This window comes from Sminthopsis crassicaudata, chromosome 1, assembly GCF_048593235.1.
Source record: "Sminthopsis crassicaudata isolate SCR6 chromosome 1, ASM4859323v1, whole genome shotgun sequence".
Classification (NCBI taxonomy): domain Eukaryota; kingdom Metazoa; phylum Chordata; class Mammalia; order Dasyuromorphia; family Dasyuridae; genus Sminthopsis; species Sminthopsis crassicaudata.
In genome coordinates this window covers 281,708,230-281,732,762 of record NC_133617.1, presented here as the reverse complement: position 1 = coordinate 281,732,762, position 24,533 = coordinate 281,708,230, and the positions used below count along the sequence as shown (strand labels likewise).

Genomic DNA, 24,533 nt, shown 5'->3' with positions numbered 1-24,533 from the left:
TCACTCTTTTCACTTCTTCTCTAAAAAAAGAGAGGCCAAACCACATCAAATTCCTTGGACTGATATTCAAAGCCTTTTGCAACCTGGCCCCAAACTACCTTTCTGGCTTACCTATTTACAAGAAATCTTTGCTGCAAAATAACTTAATTGTTCCTGGCTGTCTCTGAAATATATTCTGTATCTTCCTCCTCCTCCTCGTGTGCCTCAGCTTCCTGTGTTTCTCCTGACTGGGTTGGCCTTCTCCATAGTCATAGTCAAATCCTATCCCACTCAAAAGGTATACCATAGCTTGGCACAGTGGATAGAGCACCAGCCTTGAATTCAGGAGGACCCGAGTTCAAATTTGGTCTCCAACACTTAACACTTCCTAGCTGTGTGACCATGGGCAAGTCACTTAACCCCAGCCTCAAAAAAAAAAAAAAAAAAAAAAAAGCTATACCATAGATCACTGGTGTACACAAATTTCCCTAAGTGTGCCACAAAATGGGAGATGTTATTGAAAATAAAAGAAAATTTCTAAATAATTGTGTTATTACTTACCCAGAATATTTTTATTATTCAAGAATTTCAAAGTTCTGTCTGACTCTTCATAAGACACATTGTTGCTCAATCATTTTAGTCATATCTGATTTTCTTGGCAGAAATACTGGAGTGGTTTGCTATTTCCTCCTCCAACTCATTTTATAGATAAGGAAACTGAGACAAATAGGGGTAAGTGACTTGCCATGGGTCACATAGCTAGTGTCTCAGGCTGGATTGAAACTTAGGAAGATGAATCTTCTTGACTTCAGGCCCAGCACTGTCAATTGTGTCATCTGGCTTCCCCATGCAAACTAAATAATATAGTGAAATGAATTCAGAAGTCAAATATCAGTCATTGATAGTTTGATATAAATGTGAAAAGAAATTTCCAGAAATCTGATGTGGTGCCATTTTGTATTTTCATCACTGGTTTAGACAAGGCATAATGGTCAGTTAAAACCATGGAAATCACAAACCTGGGAGGGGAGATAATATGATGAAATGGACAGAATACAGCACTGGGCCAACAGGATGAAATAATAACAACTAAAGCTTCTTTCTAGAACCTTAAAGGTTTGATAAGCTCCTGAAATCTCATTAGTGACTCCCAGTAGCCTGGGGAGGAAGAGATTCTTTTCCACACATTTTATAGATGATACCATAATATTTCGGCTTCAGGAATTGCCTTGAAAAGAGTAAAATAGAGGAGACAGGGTCAGAGAGCAGTGCCAGCTCTCAAATTACTCAACCATCAAAACATAATCACCAAAACAATTGGGTCCTGGGGAAGGAAGAGAGACTGCTCAGCAGAAGAGATGAGGCTCACACTGGACAATAGCAGGAAACCATAGTGCTTCAAAAGTGATTGAGGAAAGAACTCAATGAAAAACTGCTGTGAGAATTGGAGAACTGTCTGGCAAAAATTAGGTATAGACCAACATTTCACATCATATACCAAGAGAAGCTCAAAATGGTACATGTTTAAACATAAATTAGTGGAACAGGGAAGAAATTGCCTATCAGATCTGTGGATAAAAGAAGAGTTTATTACCAAGAGAAAATCTTAGGAGGTAAAATGACAATTTTGACTGAATAAAATTTGCCCAAACAAAACCAATGTGGTATAGTCAGAAGAGAAAGGAAATTGAATCAAATTCACAAGAAAAAGAGCTATTCTCTGTGTGTAAAGAATATTTAGAGTGATAACTAAAACATTCCCAAATTATAAACCTAATTTGTCTAGTCTGACATAAATATTAATTTCAAAAATCCCTCAGACCTTGAGCTCACCTCCCCAAAAACAACCAAAAAAGCATTCTTCTTGTTGAAGAGAAGCTTGTAGGCCTCTAGACTGTTCAGCAATCCTCCTTACAAAGAATGTTGTTCTGTGAGCAAAATAAAGTTTGAGAACTACCCTCCTATTCATTTTTCAACACCTAGATAAAGTTTTTCTTCTTTTATAAAGCCTTCCCAGGCTATAGCAACTGTCAATGATTTTTTCCTCTTCTGATCTTAAGGTATTCATAAGATCATAGACTTAAGACTAAAGGGGATCTTAGACACCATCTAGCCCATCCCCCTCATTTTAAAGAAATGTAAAGTGAGACTAAGAGACATTAAGTGACTTGCCCAGGAACACCCAGAAACTAAGGGAAAGAGATGGGATTAGAAAAACAGGTGATGCAAAAATCTTAAATATTAGTAAAGAGATTACAGAAAATCATCTCCAGTATAATACACCATTGACCAATAAGGACTTATACCAGGAATGCAGGGCTGGCTCAATATTATTAGCATAATTGACTATATCAATAACCATACTAGCAAAAACCATATGATTATCTCAAGAGACACAGAATAAGCATTTGATAATATCTAACACCCATTCTTATTAAAAACACTAGAGAGCACAGGAATAAATGGAATTTTCCTTTAAATGCTCAGAAGCATCTATTTAAAACCAACAGCAAACATCATATGTAATGAGGATAAACAAACTATTCCCATTAACTTCAGAGGTGAAACTATCACCATTACTAGTCAGTATTGTATTAGAAATGCTAGCTTTGGCAATAAGAGAAGAAAAAGATGAAAGGAATTAGAGTAGTGCATAAGGAAACCAAATTATCACTCTTTGCAGATGATATGATGATATACTTAGAGAACCCTAGAGAACCCTAGAAATGATCCACAACTTTAGCAAAGTTGCAGAATACAAAATAAACCCACAGAAATCATCAACATTTTTATATATTACCAACAAAGTCCACCAACAAGAGATACAAAGTTAAAATAACTGTTGATAATATAAAATATTTGGTCATTTACCTGCCAAGGCAAAGTCAGGAGCTATCTGAACATAACTACATATACTTTCCACACAAATAAAGTCAGGTCTAAACAACTAGAAAAATATCAAGTGTTCTTGGGTAGTCCGAGGGAATGTAATAAAAATGACAATACTACCTAAATTAATCTACTTATTTTGTGCCATACCAATCAAACTCCCAAGAAATGATCTTATAGATCTAGAAAAAATAAAAATAAAAAAAAGTTAATCTGGAAGAAAAAAAGGTCAAGAATTTCAAGGGAATTAATGAAAAAAATACAAATTACTAAAACTGTATTATAAAGCAATGGTCATCACAACCATTTGGTACTGGCTAAGAAATAGACTAGTTGATCAGTGGAATGGGTCAAGCTCATAGGACAAAATAATCAATGACTATGGTAATCTAGTGTTTGACAAACCCCAAAACCCCAGCTTTTGGGATAAGAATTCACTAATTGAAAAAAACTGCTGGAAAAATTGGAAGCTAACATGGAAGAAACTAGGCATTGACCCACACCAACATAAGGTAAAAATGGGTTCGTGAACTAGACATAATGAATGATATTATAAGCAAATTAGAACATAGGATAGTTTACCTCTCAGATTTGTGGAGGAGGAAGGAATTTGTGGCCAAAGAAAAACTGGAGATCATTATTGATCACAAAATAAATAATTTTGATTATATTAAGTTTAAAAGTTTTTATACAAACAAAACTAATGAAGACAAGATTAGAAGAGAAGCAATAAACTGGGAAAACATTTTTACATTCAGGATTCTGATAAAGGCCTTATTTCTAAAATATATAAGAGAATTGACTCAAATTTATAAGAATTCAAGCCATTCTCCAATTGATAAATGGTCAAAGGATATGAACAGACAATTTTCAGATGAAGAAATTGAAACTATTTGTAGTCATATGAAAAGGAGCTCCAAGTCACTATTGATCAGAGAAATGCAAATTAAGATTTTGAGATACCATTACACATCTCTCAGATTGGCTATAATGACAGGAAAAGATAATGACCAATGTTGGAAAACTGGGACACTGATATAATGTTGGTGGAACTGTGAATGGATCCAACCATTTTGAAGAGCAATTTGGAGCTATGTTCAAAAAGTTATCAAACTGTGTATACCCTTTGATCCAGCAGTGTTACTACTGGACTTGTACTCAAAGAGATCTTAAATAAGGGAAAGGGACCTGTATGTGCAAAAATGTTTGTGGCAGCCCTTTTTGTAATGTCTAGAAACTGGAAACTGAGTGGATGCCCATCAATTGGAGAATGGCTGAATAAATTGTGGTATATGAATGTTATGGAATGTTATTGTTTTGTAAGAAACGACCTGTTAGATGATTTCAGAAAGGCCTGGAGAGACTTACATGAATTGATGCTGAGTGAAATGAGCAGAGCCAGGAGATCATTGTACAGGTCAATAAGAAGATTATACAAAAATCAATTCTGATGGATGTGGCTCTCTTCAACAATGAGATGATCAGTTCCTGTTATGGGCCAGAACTCTCAACTTGAAACAAAGGATTCTTACAAGGTACTAAGTCAGTGGAATTGAGAGAGACAATAGTTATCTAATTTAGCATAGTTTGGCATGATTGATTTAATCCTACAAGGAGATGTTATGGGCCAGAACTTGAAACAAGGTACTAAGTGGAATTGAGGAGACAGTGATTAAATCTAGTTTAGCATTGATTTAATCCTACAACAAATAATGGTTTCCTAGTGATATAATGATTGATGTTTACTTAGTGGACAGCATATAAACAAGAAGCTCTCAGGGTCAGACACAGAAGCCCATTCTTGGAGGGGAAGACAGACTCATTCCATTTTCTACCTTTGTGCTGGCTGGAGGCTGAAGTACAAACCTTTGGATTCAGAGACATTAGGAGGGAGCAAGAGACAGAAGCTGCAGAGGCAAAGGACTAGAGGCAAGATTTGGAAGGCCTCCAGAAAACAAGCCAAGCCCCAAGTGAAGGAGATAAGATTTTGAAGGAAACGATAATGTATTTGGACTTTAATCCCTGGCTGCATTTGAGAGAAGAATATTACAACCTTCTTACACAAAAAACAATAGTTAATGACTATAGTAATCTAATGTTTGATAAACCCAAAGACTCCAGCTTTTGGGATAAGAACGTACCATTTCTGAGAAAAATTTCTGAGAAAATTGGAAAATAATATGGCAGAAACTAGGCATATACCAATATCTCACACTCTATCCCAAGACATTCAAAATAGGTTTATGATTTAGACATAAAAAGTGATACCATAAGCAAATTAGAACAAGGGATAGTTTACCTGTCAGATCTTTGGAGAAGAGAGGAATTTATGACCAAATAAGAACTAGAAGACATTATAAAATATAAAATGGATAATTTTTATTACATTCAATTAAAAAGTTTTTGCACAAACAAAACTAATATAGCCAAGATTAGAAGGGAAAAAATTTTTACAGCCAGTATTTCTTATAAAGGCCTCATTTCTAAGTATTTGAAAAAAAAAGTCAAATTTCTAAGAATATGTAGAATATAAGAATATAAATCATTCCCCAATTGATAAACATCAAAGGCTATGAACAATTTTCAGTTGAAGAAATTAAAGCCATCTAAAGTCATATGAAAAATACTCTAAATTACTCTTTATTGAAGAAATGTAAATAAAATATCTCTGAGGTACCACCTATCAGATTGGCTAAAATGACAGGAAAAGATAATGATAAATTTTGGAGGGAGGGTGGGAAAACTGGGACACAGTCATTCAGGAGAGTAATTTGTAGCTATGCCCAAAGGCTATCAAATTGTGCATAACCTTTGATTCAGCAGTGTCATTACTAGGTCTGAATCTCAAAGAGATCTGAAAGGAGGGGAAAGGATCACTCGTGCTTTTGCTATAATCTTTGTAGCTGCTCTTTTTCTGGTGGCAAAGAATAGGAAATTGAGTGGATGACTATCAATTGGGAAATGGCTAAATAAGTTATATGAATGTAATGGAATATTATTGTTCTATAAGAAATAATAAGCAGACTGATTTCAGAAAAAACTGGGAAAATTCACATGAACTGATGCTGAGTAAAGTGAGCAGAACCAGGAGAACACTGGACACAGTAATAGCAAATAGTAACAGCCATCCTCAATGGCTGAATGGAAGCTGGATTAGAGAGGGTATAGACTTAAAACAGGCAGTCAATAGCAGGCCATTGCTAAAATCCAGGACTATGTGAGGATCAACTATGATAGACTTAGCTGTTCTCAACAAAGCAGTGATTCAAGACAATTACAATAGATTTGGGATAAAAATGCCATTCACATCCAAAGAGAGAATTATGGAAACTGAATATGGATCCAAGCATACTATTTTCACCTTTTTTTTTTTTTTTTTTGCTTTTATTTCTCTTGTAGTTTTTCCTCTTTGTTTTTTTTTTCTTTTTCTTTCACAACATAACTATTATGGAACAATGTTAAAAATGATTGTATATTGCATAATCTAGATCAGATTTGCTGCCTTGGGGGTAAGGGAAGAAGTAAGAAAAAAATTTTGAACTCAAAATCTTAAAAAAAAAGAATGTTGAAAACTCTCTTTACATGTAATTGGAAAATTAAACTACTATCCAAAAAAATTTTTTTTAATTAAGCAGTATAGAAAAGGTTTAAAAAATAAAAAAAAATTATTAAAAGTCTGAAACTTTTCCACTGTTCCTAGCTGCCTCATTTTTTTTTTCTTTTTTTTTTTGGTGCATGTTATTGTCTTGTGACAATTCTTTCATTTTTATTTTTACTGTAATCAGTATACCCTAAATAACATTGTCCCAGCCAATATAATTTCATAATCTTCATTTAAGTATATTAAATATTACATATAATTATATATCATGTTATACATAATTGTATAATACAAATTATAGTATAACTAATTTTATGTAATTATTATAATTATATTATATACAGAATGTATATTATATAATTACATCATACAAATTCTAGAATTTATAATATATAAAGACATATTAGTAATATATATGGCATTATTAGTATGATATGTAGTACATATATTTCAATATATTATATCATTATATAATCAACTAGACCACCTTGTTCCTAATATTAACATAGAAACCTTCATCTTAGGGTGGCTTAGCCTGGGCCCACTCCATAGGCTCACTCTGTCTCTAGCCCCACCCCATTATTACACAGGTGACAGTCTTCATTGTGGGGCTCCCTAAATAACCAAAGTCATTTAAGCCAAATAACTTCTACTTTCCCCTGATATCAGCCTGCCTTAGTCCTGCTTAGAAAGCAACTAGGTTGTATAGTGAACAGAGTGCTGCAAAATCACAGTTCAAATCCAGCCTCAAACGCTACTAGCTGGATGACTCTGGATAAGTCACTTAACCGTTGTCTATCTGTTTCCTCAAATAATTAATATAGACTCCTAGACAGAGGCTCCTTGGCCCTCTCAAGAGTTTCCTTTGGGGTCAAGCAAGTGACAAAAAGGATAAAGCACTTGAGCCAGAGGGACCCAGGACCAGTAGATATATGAGTTAGATGGGAGTAGAGCAGGCAGCTAAGGAGGATCTTACAATATCTCTGGCTAATCTCTTTACCAGCAACTGTGCCTTTTGTTTTTTGCAAAAACATATAACTTTTCCATATGTATATGTCTACAGGGAAGCTAGATGGCCCAGTTGATAGAGTGCTGTGCCTGAAGTCAAGAAAACTAAACTTCATGAATTCAAATCTGGCCTCAGGCACTTATCTAACTATGTGACCTGAGCAAGTCACTTAACATTGTTCTCCTCAATTTCCTCATCTGTAAAATGAGCTGAAGAAAGAAATGGCAAACTACTCTGATATCTTTGCCAAGTAGGATCGAACAGCACTGAAATGATTGAACAACAATGTATCTTGTATACCTGCATAGATTATAAACTCCTGGAGAATAAAGAGTATGTCTTATACATCTCCTTATTAGTAAAGTGGAAAGATTGCTGGTCTTGGAGTCACAAAACTTGAACTGAGACTAGCCCTTCTATTTGTTAGGTCGCCAGTTATAAACAAGTGATTTAATTTATATGCTGCAGGCTCATCTGTAAAAAATGGAGAAAATTATGCTTGTGTTATCTTGCAGAGTTATTATGAGGAAAGAGGTTTGTAAAACATAAAGCACTAAAAAAATGTCAGTTATAATTGCAGTTGACATTCATTAAGTACTTGGTGATTTGATTTGAATAAACAGAAAGCTTGGGTGTAGTGAGCTCAATGACAAACCACAATTAGAACTGATATACTCCCTACTTAGGAAAGTCTTCAAGAATCCTTGGTTAATCCTGTAGCTCTCACTGAGAGAGCTACCTCAGGGGATCACACAAAACTGAAAGTGAGGAAAGAGTGATGATGGGGGAGAAAAAAAAGATGTGGCTTTGTAGTGGGGCAAGAGTGAGTAGCATTGGTTGACTGTAAAGACCAGTAGGATTTAGGGAAGTAACAAATTGGGAAAATATTTTTACAGTTAAAGGTTCTGATAAAGGCCTCATCTCCAAAATATACAGAGAATTGACTCAAATTTATAAGAAATCAAGCCATTCTCCAAATGATAAATGGTCAAAGGATATGAACAGACAATTTTCAGATAATGAAATTGAAACTATTTCCACTCATATGAAAGAGTGTTCCAAATCACTATTGATCAGAGAAATGCAAATTAAGACAACTCTGAGATACCACTACATACCTGTTAGATTGGCTAATGATGAATGTTGGAGGGGATGTGGGAAAACTGGGACACTGATGCATTGTTGGTGGAGTTGTGAAAGAATCCAGCCATTCTGAAGAACAATCTGGAATTATGCCCAAAAAGTTATCAAAATGTGCATACCCTTTGACCCAGCAGTGCTACTACTGGGCTTATATCCCAAGGAAATACTAAAGAAAGGAAAGGGACCTATATATGCCAAAATGTTTGTGGCAGCTCTTTTTGTAATGGCTAGAAACTGGAAGATGAATGGATGTCCATCAATTGGAGAATGGTTGGGTAAATTATGGTATATGAATGTTATGGAATATTATTGCTCTGTAAGAAAAGGCCAACAGGATGAATACAGAGAGGCTTGGAGAGACTTACATCAACTGATGCTGAGTGAAACAAGCAGAACCAGGAGATCATTATACACTTCAACAATGATACAGTATGAGGATGTATTCTGATGGAAGTGGATATCTTCAACATAGAAAAGAGCTAATCCAATTCCATTTGATCAATGATGGACAGAATCAGCTACACCCAGAAAAGGAACACTGGGAAATGAGTATAAACTATAAGCATTTTTTGTTTTTCTCCCCAGATTATTTTTACCTTCCAAATCCAATTCTTCCTTTGCAACAACAACAACACCAAAATTCGGTTCTGCACATATATATTGTTCCTAGGCTATATTATAACATATTTAATATGTATGGGAATGCCTGCCATCTAGGGGAGGGGGTGGAGGGAAGGAGGGGAAAAATTCGGAACAGAAGGGAGTACAAGGGATAATGTTGTAAAAAATTACCTATGTATATGTACTGTCAAAAAATGTTATAATTATAAAATTAATAAAAATAAATAAATAAGACCAATAGGATCTGTCTGAGCCACAAGTGAGGGAAGCAAGATTTGGGCATGAGAGGGGGAGGTGTGAAGCTGTGAACCCTCACAGGCCCTGGCCTGGAGTGACCTGTTGAGAGATATCCGGGCAGTGGTGGCAGTAGGTATAGACTGTAGCTCAAGGGCATTGAGAATGGAACCAGCTAAGAACACAGTGTGGTTCAGAAATTGGATCTCCAGCCCCTGTCCAAAGCAATCCTGATAAAACTATTGAAATTTCAGAAAAGCTATTGAAAAATCATATTCACTATTCAAAACACTGTGTTTTAGTATGTCATCATGATTTAATATATCTGTGATTGCATCACATAAGTGTTTCTAATCCCAGAGCAACTCATCCACACATTCTAATCCTGTAGAATTCTTATCACACCTTATAAGTCACTATGGCAGAGCTACCCAATGGATTAAAGGCCTTCTGTCTGAACTTTTTGGAATTACCAGTGCACCACTCTAGTTGTTGACCCTTCATTTACACATGAATCATTTTTTTAAAAATGTATTAAGCACCCTTGTGCTGTTCCCTGTGCTAAGTACTGGGGATACAATAAGAGGCAAAAACAAAAAACAACAAAAAATACAACCCACTCCCTGTCCTCTAGAGGCTTATACTCTAATGAGGAGACAACATGCAAACAAATATTTCCAAAGCAAGATATAGTATATACAATATGAATAAGAGATAATTAATAGAGGGAAGCACTGAAAAAAAGAATAGAGGAAGGCTTCTTGTAAAAGATGGAATTTTAATTGGGATTTAAAGGAAACTAGGGAGGTTAGTAATCAGATGGAGGAGGAAGAGTATTCTGAGAAATAAAGTATCTTGTTTGTGGAATAACCAGGAGGCCATTATCACTAGAACAAAGAATACATATTGGGAATAAGAGCTTAAGAAGATGGAAAGGTAGGAAGGAACTAGGTTATGAAGGGCTTTGATTGGCAAACAAAGCATTTTGTATTTGTTCCTGGGGGCAATAGGAAGCCACAGGAGTTTATTGAATAGGATGTGGTTTGTATGTGTGTATGTGTGTATATGTGTGTGTGAGACATTTTCAAATCTGTGCTTTAGAAAAATTACCTCAATGGCTGAATGGCAGCTAGATTAGAATGGGTATAGACTTAAAACAGGCAGAGTTATCAGCAGGCCATTACTATAATCCAGGAGTGAGGTAACAAGTGTCCGCACCAGCATGGGCCAGTGTTGAAGGAAAGTAGACATTGAAAAGATGTTGCAAAGATGAATTTGACAGGCCTTGGCAATAGATTGGTTATGGACAGGTGAGATATAGTAAGGAGTCTAGGATGACTCCTGGATTAAAAGCCTGAGGGACTAGAAGGATGGTATTGCCCTCGCTGTAATATGGAAGGTTGGAAGTGGTAAGGAAGAGAGTTTGGGGGAAAGGAGCAAGCTCCCTTTTTGGATGTCTCTGGACATCCAGTTTGGATGCAACTGAATGGAGTTGGAAGAATGAAGGTCAGCAGAGAGATTGGGGCAGGAAAAATAGTTTTGAGGTTCATCAGAATTAAATTGGTGGTAAATGATGAGATCATCCAGTGAAGTACAGATAGGTGGAAGAGAAGAGGACCCAGAACAGAACCCTGAGGCACATGGATAATTGGAACCTTTGATTTGGGGGAGGATCCAGCAAAGGAGACAAAGACAGAACTGTCAGATAGGTAGAAGGAAAACCAGAAGAAAGAGGTGTCCTGAAAACCTAGATAGAAGAGAATATCAAGGGAAAGAGTGATCAACAATGCCATAGGCTTCAGAAGATTGAGAAAAAGTCATTGCAATTGGCAACTAAGAGACCATTAATAATTTTGAGAGAGTAGTTTCAGTGGGATAAGACTGGAAGGCAAATTGGAAAGGGTTTAAAGAAGGTGAAAGGAAAGAAACAGAAGGCACCGGAAATGACTCGAATCATTGAGTCATTGACCTAAATAACTAAATGCTTCTTCCTTACCTATCTCCCTCATTCCCTCTTTTTCTCTTCCCACCTTTCTCTCATACACATCAAAATGCATTTTTCTATTCTCCCACAAATAAGGCTTCCCATGTATCTATGTTAAGGTCATGCAAAAATCCCTTGTTAGATATAACCAAAGAGATAACGACTCAATATTCCTTTATCAGTATCACATGATACATAAAGCAGAGAGATGTGTGCTCCCTAAAGGTAGTTATAATAGAGTATATCCAGGACAAAGTTTAGGAAGGAAGTAGATTTTCCATATACAGTGATGTCCATATTTTTAATTACAAAAAGAGATAATCTAAATGTCTTTTTACTGGATGGGTAATTAAAATGATGTTCTATAAAATATAGCAGATTTTAGATCCTCTTTCTAATTTCCTGAGTACTGTGTTTGGATCAATGTCAAATAGACAAAGGCTACTCAGAAAATTTGAAAGAGACTCTAGGATCTTCTATTCTAGATTTGTGCATTATTTTAAAGTAACTGAAACCAAAGAAAAAATGAATTATGTGCATTGATCTGAGTTGCAATCCCAGCTATGCTGCTTATTATTTTGTCTTGGAAAAATCATTTAACTTTATTTCCATTTCTTCACCTATAAAATAGGAATAATATCTCACGAGGTTTCTGTGATGATAAAAATAGGCGGTATCAAGGCCTCCTAGGTAACTAATACTCTGTGGCCTCATCCTCTCTGGGTTAGGCATTCTCTCAGAGCACTAGGGACCTTTCTGAGGGGTTAGAATCTATCTTCTCTAATGCCATTGGCTCAAATCTCTATTCCAGTGTGGTTCCTCTCCCCCACACCCTTACTTCCACTTACCCAATTAACATCCATTAGCTTTTACAAAGAGATATCCATGTCAAAGTTATAGCAAGAATATAAGGACTAACATCTCTCCCTAACACCTCAGGGGGCATTCTTTTCTTTATAACACCTTGATCTCTGAGGAAAGTTGGTTCAGACTTAATGAAGTTTCTCCATAGCATTGGCCCCACCAAGTTCACAAGTTCAAAAGCTTAGCCCTTGTCTCATCTATCAATGGGCTGGCTCTCAAAGTCCCTCCTTGATCCTTGGGGCATCAGTGCTGGGTTGACTGCAAACCCAACATGGATTCAGCTCCCAGACTCCTAAGTGGCAGCTCACTCTCTTGACCTTTTGAAATCCACAAAGTTGTAGCTTTCAGATTAATCTCTTTCGCTGAAAATCAAGGGGAAAAAATGCAAGACAGGCAAAGAATAGAAGTCTGCATTCATATCACTCGTCGGATGAGATCCCAAGGTCTCTCCCCCTACCTCTCTTCTCAGGAAGAACTCGAAGGAAGAGAAGGGAATCTAACCAAGAGATGGAAGGAGGCTCTATCTGAGCTTACCCATAGCCAAACAAAACAAGTCCTCCTTTGGAGCAGTCTAGAGTTAGAATGCCCTTGTGTGCTGCAAAGTCTCTCCAAGGTATTTATTGCCATTTCCTTCCATCCTATTACTCTCCCCTTCCATTCCATGTCATCACTACTCTCCTTTCATTACACACATTTATAGTTCTTTCAACAGCAGTATCCCCAGTCTCTTCCACATGGAGAATTGTATCAGTGGCCTTCTGTGCATGTTCATAAGTCTGGGCTCATTGGCCAATAACCTGTTACACATACAAAATTAGCAAAGAAAGACCTAACCCTATTCTTTGTTCTGAATATTCTTGGCCAATTCAACAGGTCAACAAACAAACATTTATTGAGCACCTGCTGGTACAGGGCACCATCCTGAGTGCTGTGAGAGATAGAAAGATGAACAAGCTGAAGTCTCTGGGAGCTTATAGATCCCAGACTTTTTGACTTAGAAGTGCTATGCTTTTCCCTCTCATCTTCCCTCACCTCCCTTCATTGTTCACACCATCCACTATGCTCTAATAGATTCTGCCAATCAACATCTTTGCTTCTTTCAAGACCTAACTCCCAGGAAGCCTTCTAAATGCTCCACATCAATGTGAACTCCCTCCTTCTCAAGTTTCTCTTAGTACTCTGCTTTGCTTTACTTTTGACTATCACAATGTGCCTTGTATTTTATTCATTTGTGCATTCTTTTCTGCCTTAAGCAGACTATTCATTTCTTGATGGAAGGGACTATATCATCTAAAAAGATTTCATCCTTAAAATCTAGTATTGTATCATGCACATAGTAGGTACTGAATAAATTGTCTTTGTATTTATAGATTAATTGAACTGAATATAACCTCTGAATCCAGAAAATTTAATTAGAAGCAGACTGAAAGTTACTAAAGCTAATGGAAATTCTTAGAAAGGAAAGTCCTGGGAGGATTCTGGGAAGAATGTGGATTTTAAGCTCTCCAGATTTCTCCCACAAATATATAAGTTTGTGCTTCAGGGTGAACATTGACTGGTGAAAGATCAAGAAGATTTGGGGGCAAAACTGGGGTCCTCTAGGTACAACCTGAGAACATCAAAGAAAGACCCCAAGCTGGGATTAACCCATATAAAGTGCAAATACTCCTGGCCTAGCTCCATAGAAACACCAAGTGGAGACCGTTGGGGCTATCTGGGTATGGCTGGAGCCTCAGCAGGAACCAAAGAGACTTTCCTTCCAAGATTGCTCATAGAATCAGGGATTTGAGTCTCAATAAGACTGAGTGAACCTCAGCTAATTAGAAATGCCAGGGCCAGCTGAACTGCAGAGACACAGCCCTGGACCAGAAGGTACCAGCATGCTCAGTAAGTTGCAGAGGCAGTAGAGCAGGGGGCAGGGGGAAGTGACACTGCTGGCTGCAAGCACTTGTTGGAGGAGGGAAATTTTGATTTGGGGTTCTAGGTCAGAGGAGAGAGCTGAAGTGAAGCTAGAGGCACCAACTCTCCATTCCTTGATTAGAGATGGTTATACTAATAGTTCTTATTTAAAAAAAAAAAAAAAAAAAAAAGGACTGGCAAAGGAGAACTCCATCATAGAAACTTACTATGGGAATAGGAAAGACTGTGGTTCATTTTCAGAAGAGGACACTGAAGTAAAAAAAGCTTCTACCCAATGAATAACATGAATTGGCTTCCTGCCCAAAAAAATTCTATAGAAGGACTCAAAAAAGAATTTAAAAAACAAATGAGAAACATTGATGAAAAACTAAATATATACCATCCAAAAAAACAAGATTATATATATATAAAAAGTTATCCAACTAGAAAAGGAGACACAGTCTTAAAGACAAAAATAACTCTTTGAAAATTAGACTTGGGCAAGGGGAAGCCAGTGAAAATGATTAAGAAATAGCAAAACAATATAAAGGATGAAAAAATAGAACAGAATGTGAAACATAGGAAAAACATCAGATCTGGAGAACAGATCAAGATGAGAAAATAAAAGAATAATTGGACTACCTGAAAGCTATGGCCAAAAAAAGAACCTTGTCACAATAATCCAAGAAAATTATCCTGGAGTGATAGAATAGGAGAGAAAAGTAGGAATAGAAAAAACCATCAATCACCACCTCAAAGAAATTCTTTGTGGAAAACACATAGGAATATTATTGCCAAATTTTGAAATCCTTATATCAAAGAAAAAATTTTGCAAGAAACAAGAAAAAAATAAATCAAACACACTGGAGCTACATTTTGAATTGTATAGGGACTTAGCAGCCACAATAAAAGACTGCAGATCCTGGAATCATATGCACTGGCAATCCAAAGATCTAGGCCTATGGCCAAAAATATTACATCAAGCAAAAATTATCCATAATTTTGAATAAAGAAAAAATGGACATTCACAGAACTTGCAAATTTTCAGGATTTTTTTTATCAACCAAACCCAAACTCAATGGAAAATTTAAGATATATGAGCCAATATCAGAAATCAATTTCAAGGAACTTAACATAGACAAATTGTTTGTGTTTTTTACATGAAAATATATACTATATGTTTAAGGTTGACATTGTCAACAGGGTAGCTCAAAATAAAGATTGGGACAGAGTTAAGGTAAAAAATAATTATGTTCTGTAAATGAAGTACAGAAGAAGAATAGACAAAGAGGCATTAGAGGGGGAGGAGGGCTAGTAGTTCTGAAAACCTACTCACATCAAGAATGAATCACATATACAACACTACCTATATACCAGGAAGGGTATAGTGCCCTCAAAAATCTATAAAGAAATAAAGGGGGAGGGATGGGCAGATAGGGAAGCAAAAGATGGGGGAAGAAGACAAGGGTTAGGGAGGTCAGGTAATACAAAGGCAAGTTAAGGAATAGAATTTTTTTTAAAAAAGCAAAAAGTTAGGGATAGGAAAGATGTGTGAATGTATATATCTACATATGTATACATAAATATATCCTTGCTTAACTATAGTCTGCTTGAGGATGGTTAGGAGGATGGGGAAATGAAAGGGGGAAAAAAAAAAAGAATAAAGTAAAAAAAGTGAACAGCACAGAACAAAAGAACAACCTACAAGGAAGAAAAGATGGACCCTTATGAATATAATTTATTTCATTATTATATATCTTTTCTTGAACTGGTAATTTATTGTTATATATTTAGAATCTTCCCTGATTTCCTGCTAGGCACACGGTAATGTTCTGTTTGGGGTTTTATTCCTTTTCTTTTTTTCTTTTTTTTTTTTTTTATACTTTTTTTAATAAAAGAAATATTTTTTTTTTAATTAAAAAAAAAAAAAAGAAAGAAAGAAAAAATGGTCCTTTAGCCTTAGCTAAACTCCTCCATCTAAGATATCCTGGAACAAATAACAGAACGTAAGCACCTTAAGGGCAAGGGTTGTTTCTTTTTTTTTTTTTTCTAGCATAGAGCACAGTACCTTGAATCTAAAAGCTAACAACAAACAACACACACACACACACACACACACACACACACACACACCCCACTAGAGAAATTCCTAATTGTTGTAGAAATGTAAACTATTATAATTCAAATTGGTAGCATTTTATAGTGAGCACTTTTTTTTTTTCTTACTAGTGAAATTCTGCAACTATTTTCTTTCAGTATGTAGCTTCAAGTTGTACAGAGACAAAAATTAGGGAACTGAGATCGAATCTTTTGCTCCAGAGTGTCCCTTGTACTATCATCTTGGATGAACTATTTAATTTCTTGAGAATTCTGTTTTCTTGTCTGTAAAATGAAAAAATTGGATTAGTTTCTAAACTCCCTTCCATTGATTCCTTTTTGCATTGAGACTTTTGGGACACCAAAAAGCTTACAAATTGCTTTATTGAATTTCTTTTGTGCTCTCATCTTCTGGTTGTTCTCCAATCTGCATCAAGAAAATAATAATGATGAAAACAATATTATTAATAATTATTAATACTTTACATTTGATATATTTCATTGTGCTTTCATATCATACTTCTGAGAAAATTCAGGGTTAAGTATGCATTGGATCTTAAAGTTTGTAGGATCTATTTTCAAAGCAATTATGCTGTGGGTTTGAAACAGTGTGTTTTGCCAGGCAGAGTGCCTGCTGTCTGGCACCCCCTGATGTCTTTTTTTTCTCACTGTTCATCTCACTCCTCTGTTGTTTTTTCCCCTCTGTATTCAGTGGCTTTGTCGAGTTCCAAACTTTCCATAAAAACAATTTCCAGGAGAAAAACTCAATGGGTTTGGGCTGCCAGCTCAGGGCTCCAGCTGGATGACAGAGGGACGGGTGTGTGGTGGTACAAACTTCCTCTCTTTGGTTTTGCTAGGGGCCTGGGGAAGAAGGAGGGAAGGTCAGCCTGGCCCTTTCTAACTAGATCTCAACCCCAACCTTTTCCCAAAGTCAGTAAACTTTAAGGGACCATTTGGATAATATTGTTTCTGTTTTTCCACAGAGGAGATGACTGAAGGCAAAGAAGGTTAGGAGAAAAATAAAACATTTTAGATAGAAAGTTCTTTGGGGACAAGAGGAAGAATAAGTTAGATTTTTTCCAAATAACATACTATATATGGATACACAATGAAAATTTATCTACAAATTCCCTAATAGGCCTGGAAAAGGGCATATTTGGACAAACTACTCTGATAACCAGATTCATATCATTGAGGATGTCTATATATGAATAAAGCATAGGAGTTAATGAAATCCTAATACTTTTTTCTTTTCTAATTCCATGTACTCATCCTCACCAGGCAAGGAAAGTGCTCTCAAAAAGTGGAAAAAAAAACAGCTATTCTTGAAGAATTAGAGTGGGAAGGAAGCTTAATAAAGAACTTAGAAGTTAATTAAAAATTTCATCCCTTTTCATTTTTTAGTGCCTCATAGATGAAACTGAGTTCATTATAGATGTATGAATAAGTAAAACAAAAAATTGATTAAATGCTTACAATGTTTTGAGTATTGGGCTAAGTATTGAGGATGCAAATAAAGTAATAATTCTTGTTTTCAATAATCTTACAGTCTAATATAGATAATATAAGGGGAAGTTGTGGTCAGGGAGGAGCATTTTGGGGAATAGTATCATAGAAGAACAGATTGGTAAACCTCTTCCAGAAAAAAACAAGAGAGTTGATTGGATCATGTACAGTTGAAATGGGGTTTTTATGAGAGAGGGCAGCAAGCCAATTCTAGAGGTTATTGAGAATGATCAGAAAGTAAAGTGAACATGGTCTTCCTGAAATAGCTCAGCTGGTGAGGTAATTATTAAGGAGTTTGGGGAGAAGAGGGAAAGTTCTGAAGATGAAAGAGTTAAAATCTTCAAGGTATGGTTCATAATTTTGAACTTCCATTTTTTTTTACTCTCCAGAAGACCATGAACAAAATTCAGAATATGACTAAATAGTGAAGTAAAGGCCACTTACTTAAAACAGGATACAAAAAACAAAAACAAAACTATAGACATTGTCAGAATTCACTATCCATTTCCCAGACTACCACTTCACAAACTCCTACAGACCAAAACCTGGGATTTTCCTTATTTCTACTTCCTCAATTGCTTTATCAGCTCAGTGCTGTCAACTAGGGATGATAAAACAGAGGTAAAGATTTAATCCATAGAATGAACAGGATGCATGAAGAATATAGTTTCTCATTATGACGGCTATACACTTAGTCTCCTGAGAGTACTGTATATATATCAGCATGGGAACTTTGAGAACACTTTCTCTTAGAAACCAAAGGGAAACCATCCATAGTACAGTCTACTCCAACTTTTAGACCTGTCCTTGTAAAGCTCATATTTTTTTAGAAACCAGAAGGTCAAGAAGCCTAAATCAGTGCCCTATCATCCCTAAGCATGGTGTCCTTTATTTTTTTGTTTTGGTTTGGTTTGAGTTTTTTAAGGCGAACAATAGATATTCTTTTTAAAAAATTTTTTTCAATAATAATTTATTTTTTCAATTACACATAAAGAGTTTTCAACATTTATTTTTATAAGATTTTGAGTTCCAAATTTTTTTCTCCCTCCCTCCCTTATCCTCTTCCCCAAGAAAACAAGCAATCTGATATAGGTTATACATGTACAATTATTTTAAACATAGTACCATATTAGTCATGTTCTGAAAGAAAAATCAAAATAAAAGTGAAAAACCATGAAAACGAAAAAGCAAATGACTGAAAAAAAACTAACAACAACAACAACAACAAAATGATGAAAATACTATATTTCAATCTGCATTGTCTCCATAGTTCTCTCTCTGGCATTTTCTATCTGTCCTTTTACTTCTCAACTACAATTTCTTTAAAATACTTGCTTTTTAAACATTCCCATGCCTAAAACTCCAGCTTCTGGGATAACAACTCACTATTTGATAAAAATTTCTGAAAAAACTGGAAAATAATATGCCAGAAACTCTAGATAGATCTACAGCTCACATTCCATACCAAAATAAGGTCAAAGTGTGTACATGATTTGGCACAAAGGAATATCATAAGCAAATTAGGAGAGTAAGGGATAGTTTACCTATCAGATCTTTGGAGAAGGGAGTAATTTATGACCAAACAAGAACTAGAGACCATTATGAAATATAAAATGGACAACTTTGATTACATTAAATTAAAAAGATCTTGCACAAACAAAACCAATATAGCCAAGATTAAAAGGGAAGCACAAAACTGGGGAAAAAATTTTTAGCCAGTGTTTCTGATAAAAGCCTCATTTCTAAAATATAGAGAGAACTGAGTCAAATTTAAAAGAATGAGTCATTTCCCAACTGATGATAAATGGTCAAAGAATATGAACAATTTTTATTTGAAGAAATTAAAGTCATCTAAAGTCATATGATTTTAAATCACTATTTATTAGAGAATTAAAATTAAAACAACTTTGAGGTCCCACCTCACACCCCTCAGATTGACTAAGATGACAGGAAAAAATAATGATAAAGGTTAGAGGGGATGTAGGAAAACTGTGACACTAATGCATTGTTGGCGGAGTTGTAAAATGATCCATCTATTCTGGAGAATAATTTGAACTATACCCAAAGAGGTATAAATCTGTGTATACTGTTTGATCCCAAAAAAATCATAGAAGAAGGAAAAGAACCTACATGTGCAAAAATGTTTGTAGCTTCCTTTTTGTGGTGGCAAAGAATTGGAAAATGAATGGATGCCCATCAACTGGGAAATGGCTGAATTTTTATGGTGTATCAAAGTAATGCAATATTATTGTTCAATACAAAATGATAAACAGGATGATTTTAGAAAGTTTGGGGGAGATTTACATGAACTGACACTGAGTGAAACAAGTAGAACAGAAATACATTGTACACAGTAACAGCAAAATTTTATGATGATGAGCTATGACAGACTTGGTTCTTCTCAGTGGTTCAGTGATCCAAGGCAATCCAAATACATTTTGGATGGAAAATGCCATCTGCATCCAGGGAGAGAACTATGGAAATTGAATGTAAATTAATACTGCTATGTTCACTTTTTTGTTGTTTTTTTTTTTTTTCTCTTGTGGTTTTTCCCTTTTGTTCTGATTTTTCTCTCCCAATATAACTCAAAAAAAAAAAAAAAAAAAGAATGTACATGTAAAACCAAAAATAAATAAATAAATATATATATTTGATTTTAATATATATGATTTTAAGGTTGGCTAAAGGACTGTAGTCAATGCAGAGTGAACATACTCTCCAGACAAGAAAGCACTTCCCTCCCACCAGGATCCTAGGTCAATTCACCATAGACTAGTTAAGGCTCTATGACACAACATAGCTTAGTTCCCAGATCTCCAGCTTTCTAGTCCAGAGAATTTTCTGTTACATTTTCTTCAAGGATGTTGCAATTACTCAAGCTAACATTTTTTTGAAAATATTCTCTCCTGTCTTTACACTCTTTCCTTTTTGAACATTCTCATAGAGAAGAGAGTAATACAGCAATGTATTAATTAATTAATGTACACAATATTTATGAGTGTTGTGATATGATATCAAACACCCCAGGGGACTTGGCAGGCTACTTTCAGGCAGCTTCCCATACTAGGGCATTAGAAAGAAAAGTCAGCCAAAAAAAGGTGCCCCAGCAGAGAGGAAATGATCCCAGGAATCTATGCAAATAAATAAAAGACTAGAGAGCTAGCCTATTTTGAACCATTAAGCTGGAACAGAGCATTCTGGGAAGCCCAGAATTTAACATACTGTAGTTGTTTTTATAAATGTAATGTGGTTTTCATCAGAATCAGTAATGCTCCAAGAAATGGGCTCTTGCTTCACACACTGGGTTACTGGTTTCCTTCATTATCAAAAACTACTCATTGCAATAGTCCTTAATTAAACATTCAAAAAAGGTTGCCTGTAGCCAAGATATGGATCCTTTTTCCAGTTTGCTTATCTAAAAATGATTCAGAGGAAATGATTTGGAGGGAAGACTGGGCAGCTTCCCTTTCACAATATACACTTTCACTGGTCTGTAGACTATGACTGCATCACTGCTGGAATCCAGCTAAGGAACTTCCAGTACTCAGGAAGCCACTGATTGGAACTTTTCCCCTCTTCTATAGTTTTCAAATGATCCCAGAACATCCCTATTATATAATAACATGAAATCCTAATTCCTGAACCCTCAACAGAACAGAGAAACCTCTCCTTTGATTTGATATTATTATGCTGTGCAGAGCTACATGCCATTGGCCTAAAGGAATATTGTAACAGGTTTCCTGGTATCACAAGATACCAAGTACAGAGTTGGAAGAGACCTTTGAGATCATCTAGTCCAAATCCCTAATTATACAGATGAATGAAATGAGGCCCAGAGGGTCTTGCTTTGCCCCAAATTACATAGTAGTAAGTATCAGAGATGAGACCTGATTATTTAGTCATTTTCAGTTGTGTTCTAGTCTTCAGTATCTCTAATATTTATTGGCAGAGATATTAGAGTCTTTCTATGTAATTAGGGGGAAAATAAATATCCAAAAAAGGATATTGGAATAGTTTGTCATTTCCTTCTCCAGCTCATTTTACAGATGAGAAAACTGAGGCAAAAAGGGTTTAGGGACTTGACCCTGGGCTAGTAAGTGTCTGAAACAAGATTTGAACTCAAGAGGATAATCTTCCTGACTCCAAGCCAGCATTCTAATCCACTACACTATCTAGATGCTCTAGAAGCTACTTTGTCTGATTCCAAATCTATACTTCTACCATTTCTCTCCTTCCTCCCTACCTCCCTCCTTCCTTCCTTCTCTGTCTCTCTCTGTCTCTGTGTATCTCTCTGTCTGTCTCTCTCTCTGTCTCTCTCTCTCTCTCTGTCTCTCTCTTTCTCTCCTTCCCTCTCTTTTCTTCCTCTCTAGACAAGTGTGACCACTGTCTCAAAGATTAAGTAAACCAGCTGTTGAATGTCCCTGAAAGTTTCTAGAAAGAGTTAATAAAGATATTGAGGCATCTGGTTTTTTTTAGGGAAATGTTGTTTGCCTCTAAACATCACTTATTTACACCTGAAGAAGTTAAATGATCCTGTTCCCATGGATTCTTCTACTAATGTTGTCCTGACCTGTGATTTATATACAAAGTTGCTGTGCCCTTCATTTTCCCTACAATGGCTTCATTCTTACCTTATGAACCTGCTTTGTCAGTGTTTGCTTTGATTTATGAAAGATTTCAAACTCCCCAAATAACTATCCCTTTTCTTTTCATTAAAGCTAATCCCCACAAAGACACTTTCATCTGCTGATTAGTCATGCCCCAGTGAACCTCGCTAACCAAAGGCTAAGTTATTGATGTGTTAAAGATGTAATCTCTGAAGCCTGGGACCACTGAAGAAACCGACATATTTGACAGTCAAGATTTCATCATGGATAGCCGTTTTTGAGCAACCTTTTGGAGCACGAGTTCCTTGGGACAGATAAATCTCCCCAGTCAGACTTAGTGGAAAAATCAAATTCTTAGTATGCAGGGATCCAACCGCCAATACATACTACAATGCACCATGGACAGCAGTACTGACCATTTCCATTCCCAGAAATGCAAATTCAATGGTTAATTCGTTACACTGAGGATAACAACTAATTGTTCTATTCCCTCACTCTGGAAGCAATTTCCTAAAAGTTGACTTGCTTGAACACTTACAAAAGCATGCTAATTGTAATCTGTGTGAGACAAAGGCTGTCTATGGAACAAATAAGTCCCACTACTCATTGGTCCTGGAACACTTTGTCTTGGCCAAGCATGGCTCTGTTAATGAGTACCATTAGATAGTGATATTGCACCTTCTTGCAGAAGAGGTCAGCTCTTCATTGAAATGTAGTTTTCCTTTAAGGTGCCCTGGTGTGGGGTCAAAACCTTTGGTTCCACTGAATACAGATTGCGTGTCAAGGTAACAACCTATTGCTTAGACAGAGCTTCCTAGTGACTTGTTTGGAGCCAGGGGAAATAGAAATAAAGGTTTTGGTGGTGGGATTTTTTTCTCTTCTACTTGACTATAGATGTAACCAGAAATTTTTGTATCCATCAGCCTTTAGTAACTGTCTTCATTCAAGTGGGCTTAATGGTAGGGGGAAGGGAACAGAGACAAAATTTAGCAAAGGTGAGTCTCTAGGAGATTAAAATGTGTTTTCTGGAATTTTCCCATTTTAACTTTGTATTCTTGCTAACTAGTGGCTAAACCTCTCATTTCTAGATGCCCAAATGCCTCAGTACTATTAAATTCGGTGCTCTAGGGCATAGTCCAAGCCACCCTTTCCTAGTTACTGCTCAGGACTAGTAAGATTGCCTTCAATTTGTTTAAAACCTAGGAAACCACATAAATGTAAAATAAAATGAAAGGTCTGAATTATGTATATTTACAAGGAAGGAGAATGGGTTTATTCTAATTATTTCTTGGAGATATTTGTCATTTATGAGTGAACAGTTACAAGAAAGCATGACTTTAACAAATTGGGAAAATATTTTTAAAGTTAAAGGTTCTGACAAAGGTCTCATTTCCAAAATATGTAGAGAACTGACCCTAATTTATAAGAAATCAAACCATTCTCCAATTGATAAATGGTCAAAGGATATGAACAGACAATTTTCAGATGATGAAATTGAAACTATTTCCACTCATATGAAAGAGTGTTCCAAATCACTGCTGATCAGAGAAATGCAAATTAAGACAACTCTGTGATATCATTACACACCTGTCAGATTGGCTAAGATGACAAGAACAAATAATGATGAATGTTGGAGGGGATGTGGGAAAACTGGGACACTGATGCATTGTTGGTGGAGTTGTGAAAGAATCCAGCCATCCTGGAGAGCAATTTGGAACTATGCCCAAAAAGTTATCAAAATGTGCATACCCTCTGACCCAGCAGCGCTACTACTGGGCTTATATCCCAAGAAAATACTAAAGAAGGGAAAGGGACCTGTATGTGCCAAAATGTTTGTGGCAGCTCTTTTTGTAGTAGCTAGAAACTGGAAGATGAATGGATGTCCATCAATTGGAGAATGGTTGGGTAAATTATGGCATATGAAGGTTATGGAATATTATTGCTCTGTAAGAAATGACCAGCAGGAAGAATACAGAGAGGCTTGGAGAGACTTACATCAACTGATGCTGAGTGAAATGAGCAGAACCAGAAGATCGCTGTACACTTCAATGCTGTATGAAGATGTATTCTGATAGAAGTGGATATCTTCAACATAAAGAA

General features: G+C 36.0%; 1 protein-coding gene across 1 annotated transcript in view; it reads left to right on the top strand.

Annotated features, from left to right (window-relative positions):
- The window catches only part of STAU2 (staufen double-stranded RNA binding protein 2), a 454,831-nt gene extending 431,737 nt beyond the window's left edge, over window positions 1-23,094 (top strand). The window contains exon 15 of the mRNA XM_074278883.1: window positions 22,545-23,094. Within this exon, the coding sequence (XP_074134984.1) occupies window positions 22,545-22,548 (4 nt within the window). The 3' untranslated portion in view covers window positions 22,549-23,094. The remainder of the gene's footprint in view (window positions 1-22,544) is intronic.
- Window positions 23,095-24,533: the final 1,439 nt, after the last annotated feature.